The sequence below is a fragment of the Pterocles gutturalis genome, unplaced genomic scaffold (genome assembly GCF_000699245.1).
Source record: "Pterocles gutturalis isolate BGI_N339 unplaced genomic scaffold, ASM69924v1 scaffold38958, whole genome shotgun sequence".
NCBI lineage: Eukaryota > Metazoa > Chordata > Aves > Pterocliformes > Pteroclidae > Pterocles > Pterocles gutturalis.
The window spans coordinates 1,222-9,754 of record NW_010119452.1 but is presented as its reverse complement, the minus strand read 5'-3'; the positions used below and the strand labels follow the sequence as shown (position 1 = coordinate 9,754).

Here is an 8,533-nt window from a genome sequence, read left to right as displayed (position 1 = left end):
TCTTGTGTGCTCTTTTTCCCTTTCCTTTTTTTTTTTTTTTTTTTTTTTTTTTTTCATAAGAAGGGTGTTCCTTTCCTCAAAGAGAGAGGGAGAGGGAGAAAGACTGTAAACTGTCCAAAAGGACCGTGAGAAAACAGGAAGCTTTGAAAAGTACAAGAGAAAGCAAGATGAAATCTATTTGCAGGCGGTTCCCCAGGGACATGTGAGCCATTGTTAAGCAGGCTGTTCATACAGCTATATCCTTCCTTCTGCTGAGGAGGAGCTTGGTGCCAAAAGGCTGCTATCTGGTCATTGCCTTAACCCTATGAATACCATCCAGAAACACTTGCTCAAGTCGTTCAAGGGCTCTGCCAGAGAGGCAAGGGATGCTGCTAACACCATAGAGCAATTCCTGATTTTCCCTTCGCTTGCTGTTACATCTCTGCTCTGTTCAGGGGCACTGATGTTGATTCATACCCCCTCAGCCACAGGAGAAACTGGCTCACTGTGCTTACTTGTTTCTTTCCTCGTAGGAACATTGGGTGGGGACAGAGAAGTAAAAAAAATAAGAAAAACAGGTGTTCCTGTAGAGCTTTTGTTACTGTCTGGAAAACATACTGGTGGTACTCCAGTTCCCAGTTCAAATTATTGCCATTCCCAAATTTTAATAGTCTGTCATCATCAAACCCTAACCTGAACATAAGCTTCCAGCTAATCTGCACATACCTGAAAAATAGCACGGGTCCAGACGCTGCATGCAGAACAGCAGATCAAAAAACTGAGTTTCTTTTCTGAAATTTGGGGGATCAGAGGAGGACTTTGACCAAATGAGAACAAAAAAACAGGTTTGCAGGTGTTCTCAAAGAATTAAAGTCTCCAGTAGACTTGACATGGAACTACCCAAGCATTTCAGTAACAGAAATTGTTTTAACAATATAGAATAAGACAAATCCTAATACGCAAAATAACATTTCAGTAGCACATAAATTAAAATGAAACAAAATGCTGAAGTTGAAAGACTTTGCTGTTATTTTTTCAAAGTGAAATGCTTCAAAGTTATCAAAGCAAAATGAGAAACTCAAAAAGATAAATTTTAATATTTTCTATTAAAATTATCACTGAATACCATCTTTTCTTATGACATTTTAGAGTTCTACATTTTCCAACAGAAAATAATTCAGTTCAAAATTTTTCATCCAACTCTGCTTCTCAGTGAAACATTCCTTTTAAGAAAATCTTTAATTCCGTAAAGATGTCAGATGAAAGAGCTGTAGAAATTGCTTCCAGATCAATCTTCAGTTACTTAGGGATAAACTGGGTAATATACTCCACTCGGTATTTACAGCCCTCTCTGGCAGATCGAAGTGGGAATAAAACCTACAACCTTTGACTTCACAAGGTCTGACTACAGTAATGAATCAGATAGCCAGCAAAAGGAACAGATACAGTGCCCAATACTGAGTAAGAATATAAACATGAATAACTCATAAGGAAGATATTAGAGATGAGCACAGTCAAGATAGCCAAAGCCTCAAAGGTTTATGGGGAGGGAGGAGAAGAGAGGCTGGAAAGGGAATGTCAGGCCCCCGTGTGCTGGAGGGAGGCAGCAAAATGGAATTAGCACAGGATCCTAAAAAGTCCAGATATTCTCAGGTGCTGTTTTGTTAGGACAGTGATGTCTTGCCCTGAATTTCAGTGTGGTCATTACACTTGGCCCATTAAAATTCCTTCTGCAGTTTTATTTTGCTGTGTCTTTCTTTGAATCCTGCCTTGAACTGCCGCACAACATCACTGTGTGAAGTCGTGGCTCCTGTTTTTTGACAGTCCTCTGTGGGGTGCACGACTTCCTCTATGGTTTTAGTCAGTGTGTCAAGCTATGAAGCACTTAGACTTCTGTTTTGATGTCTGTACTAAGCAAATGTCAGGTATGTTTATTGTCCTCAAACTGCCATGGCATTTAAATGCTCATGAAGCAGAAAAAAATATTTGAGGATGAACGTTACTGATATTGAAGGGGAAGGGAGTAAACCACAGATATTTACCTCCATTATTTTGTGCTACATAAGCAGAACCTGTGTAAAGAAAGAAAACCAGGCTGGTTTATGCTAATTTAAAGGCAACTGCAGTATGCGTTAACAAGTTTTGTTTTTCTAATTCTACGATATCGCAAGATGGTAATATCACAGAAATATCCATTGGTTAAGGCCTCTGCCACCAAGTGCACTTACCTTGCATTTAAAGGGTTTGACATCAGAATGAACAATCATGTGGGCCTTGAGAGTCTGCTTTTGCACAAAGCTCTTGAAGCACAAATGGCATTGATAGGCTCTGATATTGGTGTGAATCAGGACGTGTCGCTTCATGTTGGCCAGCAGAGTAAATTCCCGGCCACAAATTCCACATTTGTGCTCTTTCACACCCTGTAAGAAAAGAAAAAAACAAAAACAAAAACAAAAAACCCAAACCACAAACAAACAAACAGAAAATTCTGTAGATGGAAAAATTTCTAGAGAATTTCACCTTCAGTACAGCAATATATGAATTATTCACTCTGCATTAGCAGAGCATGTAATAAGTTATTTCACTTTTAACATAATTTACTCAAGTACTTATATTTTTTTTCCTAGCATATTCTTACAAGAAGCTGAGAAGAACGGAAGGAAAACAAAATGTAAGCCTAATGAATTAATGAGCTTTGTTTCCCTGAGTAAGTTTACAAATAATGAGACACAGTCAGTAACTGTGCTTCTCTGTCCTACTCTGCTGCTCATGTAAAGTATTGGTCAAACGTGAACACTTACTGACCAAGTATAAGAGCTAACCAGTTAAGAGACTGAAGTAGAGCTTGTCTTTGATAATTGTACGTCATTGGCTTCTAAAAAAGGCATAATCCTATTCTGGAGAAAGCTATAGAAGATAATCTGAAGCAACCAAGAAGTAGCCAAGCAATGTCAAGCAATGTTGCCAAATAAGGATATGCATGCTACATTCAAAGAAGAGAAAAAAATCTTCACTCTTTGTGGGACTTGCACTAACCCTAACAGAATGATCTCGTTTTAGCTGGTGTTTACAGAGCATTTCTAGCACCTTTTACGTCACCCAGTCAATTTACTAACTCATAACTCAATATTCTTGCCCACACTCATGTAGTCTAACTGCCAACGCCTCAAAAAGTCATTTAGATGCTACAAAAATCAATAAATTTACCACTAAACACTTCAAGAGTTTGAATATAACTTGCTGAAAGTAATGAGGATTTACTAGTGAAGTGTCAAGAGCAATTGCTTCTCCTGCAGGCCCCCATTACAAAAACTTTAAACAATTGCTACTTTTGTGCCATCAGTGGTTTTCACAGTTAATTGCAAAGCTAAAACTGTCAACACCAACAACGGCCTTTAAGTGTCTGCCTATCTGATGTAAGACTGCATTTGGGCAGCTAAGTACTGTTAATTATGTTCACAGCTGAATCCACCTGCAGCTGTGGACAAAGAAGCAGAAGCTCTCTAAAGGCTCAGGGGCATTGCATTTCCTGTGACAAAAAACTACCAAGTCTTAAATTAGAATTTTTCATGGTAAAGCCAAAGACCGGGGAATCTCCGGAAAGAGCAGAAATTGTAATCATGTCGTAGGGAAGAAAAAGCAAGTGTGTAAGTAGAGCTTGTTGGTTTTTGAAAGAAAATGTGTCTGTAAGACTGAAATGTTGTAGCTTTCAGTATTTTTAATGTTTCTCATATAAAAGCCAAAACTAAAATGTCAAATGAAAAACATGTAAATCTGGAAGCAAATTTGTATAAAATGTGTGGGGTTTTGACTTAGCATTTTTGTAAAGGTGGATAAGACAATTTCAGATATTCTTGAACGGAATAGTTACATTTTTCCCATTTTTGAAAGTGATCTTTCTGGATGTGTTCCACAGCCCACGCCTAGCCTAAACTGGCTCAGCTGTCATCGCTGTCAGCAGTGGCAAGCCTGCCACTTGGTATGAATTGGCTGGGATTGTGGTCCTGCTTGTCCACATTTCTTAACTGGCATTCTGGATAGTTTATACACAAAGGGGAATTTTTCTTAAATTGTTTTTTTTTTTTTTCCTTAAATATCTCATTATAATGATTCTTCAAAATCTGATGAGTGATAATATACTTGCTTTTGTTGCATACATGCAGTTGACTGCAAATCCACCTACTTCCCAATTAAGGGAGCAAAGCAATAGAACTGGTTTTCAGCAGAAAATTTCTGTTAAAATTTTTTGGGGGAGAGGGTTACAGCTCCACAAAATTATGTTATGTTACAGAAGGTAATTCTGAAGATAAAACCCAGAAACAGAGAGATGTGAATACAGTTTTGGGAAGTAATACAGGTGTTTTAATTGAACTCCTGTTTATAACAAAGCAGGTTGTGTGTGCACTTTCCTAACACTGACAGAGACATTTAGCTTCTACTACTGCCAGCGCTGCTGGGACTTTTGCTCTGCATAAAACACTCCAGCTGGCAAAGGGCCAGCATGAGGCTCTGTAGAATGATTATATTCTTTCTGAGGAGGCACATATGTGTATCTCCTGTAATCCTTGTGCTGCCTTCCAATGCAAGGTGAGAGTGCAACCCATGCTGGCTTACCTTGTGAGTTAGGGAGTGTTGTTTGAGATGGTGGGGCTGCACAAACTCCATGCCACATTCAGTGCAGATGTATGGGCGGATGTCTTTGTGCTTCATCATGTGGTTTTGCAGCTGGCTCGGGTACTGGAAGGTCTTATCACATTCAGTGCAATTGTACTGTATAGGGCCACGGTGGGTTGTTAAGTGTCTCTTCAGCTGGGCCAGGGTTGGGAAGTCCAGACCACACTCCACACAAATGTTCTCTTGGCCACTCTCATGCTTAGACTCATGTGCTTTCAGCTCGCTGGGGTAGGCAAAACCTCTGCCACAGATTCTGCAGTTGTAAGGCTTGATGTCACTGTGTTGCATCATGTGTCTCTTAAGGTGACTGGTTTGAGTGAAAGCCTTGTGGCACACCTGGCATTTATGTGGCCGAGTGCCCTGGTGTGTCAACATATGGGTATGCAAGTGGCTCAGCTGCTTGAAAAGCTTGCCACACCGGGTGCAAGCATGTGGCTTAATGCCACTGTGCCCCAAGATATGGGTGACCAAATTGTACTTGGATGTATAGGACTTCTCACACATGGGACACTGCCAGCGTTTCTGTTCACCCCCCACATCAACATAGTAACTGTCATCTATCTGAAGGTTGACATCTACTCTTTCCACTTTCTGTTTATTTTCACCACTTTCTCTTACTGCAGCCCTCCTGAAGGGTGACTCTGGAGGTCTTTTCATTTGAAAGGGGTTCCTGAAATGAAAGTTTGGTGGCACGATAAAAGGAAACATTAAGCCAGGGTGGACTTTAGGATAACAAGGGTAAGGAGCCTGCGTGAATGCTGGGCTACTGGGCCATGCCATGTTAGGCTTCACTGGTTCTTGCTTGATGGGCTTGGCTCCAAAGTGCTCCAGAGTTCTGTAGAACTGGAAACCAAAGTTGCAAAGGTCAATCATTTGGGAACTGTACTTGGGCTGTGCTGGCTGTTGGAACACCAAGGGGAGACTGGAAGAGCCTATGTCATTGTGATCTTCAGGTCTGTCTGGTGGTGATGAGGAGCCCTCGAGGGCAACAGAAGGAGGCATTTTTGTTGGCATGCTCTTGCGTTTCCGAGACCCTCCTTCCAAGGACCCCTGGAATGTTTCCATTTCTCCAAGAGGAGGAGGGCCATAGCGGAAATGTGAGAGGTGTGATCTGAATTCTTCACCAAACTGAGTTGTTCTGTGTGGCTTTGTAACAGGGCTCAGTGGCTGCAGGCAGCGGGAGAAGGGAGAGGCTCGGCTTCTCTCCACATTAAAACTTGTTTCTTCATTCTTCATCATATTTGACTTTTTCTGTGTTGCCCAAGTTCCTTAAAACAAACAAAAAAATGAATCTCTTTATTTCTCCCTTTTCTCCTCATTTTAACATCTTATTATCTATTTTATTGTTTTCAAAGTTGTTGGGTTTTTTTTAACTAAATGCAACTGAGTATGTCTTAGGCCCATAGAAGACAAAGGCCTTTTAAAGCAGAATTAAATTGGTTAATGGAGAACAAAGAAGCTTTAGTCTTCCTGCAGTAGAATTCGTGGTTTAAGTCAAGTTTGACCCATGCAATATCTTTGCAACATAGACATGCTGTACCATGACACACTATTTTGCGGCTGAATCTGTACAGCAATGTTTCTGCTCAATTTAATTCAGCCAGGCTATTTATGGGCAAAATCCAGTCCTTGGCAGTGCATGCACAGGCTCTAGAAATTGGAGGTGCATCTAAAGGATATGGCAATACAAACAATAATGTGCACATTTATTATGGCTGTGACATGAAAAGCCAAAGCCAAAAAATGCTAATCTTCTTTGTATCATTAACATGTGCTGCTGTGACAGAAAACAATGGCCAAGTGATCTAAGGACACTGTGTACCATCAGGTTTTGTGCCGTGTTTCCTGGCTGCTCTCACTTTGTATTGTAATAAGAAGGTGGAGATTAATTTATTTCTTTGTTTTAATCCCGGAGATATTTACCTGGCAGATTTGGGGAAGGAAAGGCTTTTGACGACTCTCCAAATTACATTCAATTTTATAGACTTAATCTGGGGTTTTTTTGTTTCTAAACAGGTGGGCAAAATCTCTGCTATAAAAATAAATATAAAATTAATGTCAACAACTGCACGGGTCTCCAGAGTAGTCGACACCAAAGAATGCTCAGAGCCTTTCTAGGGGTACAGTGTGACAAGGCAGATTGATAATTGTCTTCTGGCAAAATTTTATGTTTCACTGATGATACAGGGAACTTCTCCTGAATTTGGGGTTCATCTAAAATATTGGTTATGAATTTTGATTTCTTTTAATTAAGGCCACTGCCTTTTCCCTTGGCTCTCTAGGTATGCACTTATCTTAGTGTGTGTGTGTGTGTGTGTACATTCACCTGTCCAACCAGGTGGAGGTTAGTTTGGAAAACTAGACATATTTTCCCTCTGTTATCTGTGACATGTTGATGCTATTTTTAACACCGTTCTTGGAAATGCTGGGTGGAGAGCCTGAAGGTGGTTGGAGTACTAAAGACACTCCTCTTTCTTTTTCAGGAAGCTCCATGCTGGATAAACGTGTTTCTAATATATTTGTGTGTGTTTATGCATATATATGTAATATATATAAGTGTGTATGTTCCGTCAGAGAAGATTGTTGGGGAGTATGCATTCTGCTATGTTTCCTCAACACACTAACTCCATAGGCAAAAAAAGGAATAGTTAGATCTTGAAGATTCTTTGGGTACAAAGGCTTGACTTATTAAAAAGGGAGAAAGGAAAGAGAATCCTCTGAATACTGAAAAAACCTCTACTTTTTTCCAAAATGGAAAAAGGTATTTTTCAAAATTCATGTTAAACAAAGTTAAGCACACACAATTCAAACACAAAATATGCCTGGAGACAAAAACTTCCCTTTAAAGTACACCCCTGTCTCTCAAATATCTTTCATCTTGTGTATCTGTCTCTTTCCCAGCAATATCGGTATAAAATTCTTCAGAAATCCCATAGCAATTAAGAATCCAGCTAAGTTATTTACTGCTTTTGCTAGATTGTTGAAATACTGCCAAAAAGACACAGAAGTGACAGTGAGTTGTATCTATTTGTTCTCTTTTCTCTTGGCTGCTGGTTACTCCCTTCTTCCACAGCCTGTTTTATGCAAAATTTCAATCTTTCTGGAACATGGAGCTATGGAAGAGGCTGTAGAACTGCTTAAATTACTAGAAATAAATAATTTCCTTGTACTACTAACCTTTGGCTGCCTTCGCCGAACATACGGGTTTAGTTCATTGTCCACAGCTACACACATCACAGGACCAAGCCTATGAGGGAAAGTGTTTAAACAGTCAGTGACCAGTGCAGAGAGGTGGTATATAATCCAACAGAAGAGCACCTAAAAGGGAAGGGAGAGTACAGTTTTTCAGTCTAAATATGGATCACCTTGCTGCTTTTTCTTCCCCTTTCAACTGCCAGACCCTTTGATGCAGAAATATATTGAGGAAAGATTAAAAGCAGTGTCTCTTCTCATGTCCTTTCTTGTTGGTAGCAAACTAACGCTAATTGTAACGGGGGCATGGTCTTCACCTTGACCAGAATTTAGTTCCATAAAAATGTGAGTCCTGAGGAAAACATAGAAGAAGCTGCAGATTTGACCACTGTGCAAGTAATAGTTAAAGTGCAGTCCCTTCTACTTTAAATAAATTCAGTAGATAATTTTGAAGCTTTTAATAGCGCAGTACCCCAATAATTTTGTTCTATGTGACTCGGGAGTAGGTGTTCTCCTATTGACATTCAACAATAAATAAGGGGGAGTGAATTGAAGAATTTTTAAAAAAATATCTTGTAGGGACCTTTTGTGTTTCCTTTATAAGCACTTTAAAACATCTTCCTTCTTCAACACTTAGAATTTAAAATGTAATGCTATGTGGCACAGTGGTGTGTGATTCTAAACATTG

The 8,533-nt window shown here is 39.7% G+C and overlaps 1 protein-coding gene across 1 annotated transcript in view; it reads right to left on the bottom strand.

Annotated features, from left to right (window-relative positions):
- Window positions 1-5,910, bottom strand: part of ZNF366 (zinc finger protein 366) — a 12,125-nt gene extending 6,215 nt beyond the window's left edge. Inside the window, exons 1-2 of the mRNA XM_010076576.1 lie at window positions 4,594-5,910; window positions 2,208-2,399 (exon numbers count right to left, since the gene is read on the bottom strand). Of these exons, the coding sequence (XP_010074878.1) occupies window positions 2,208-2,399; window positions 4,594-5,892 (1,491 nt within the window). The 5' untranslated portion in view covers window positions 5,893-5,910. The remainder of the gene's footprint in view (window positions 1-2,207; window positions 2,400-4,593) is intronic.
- Window positions 5,911-8,533: the final 2,623 nt, after the last annotated feature.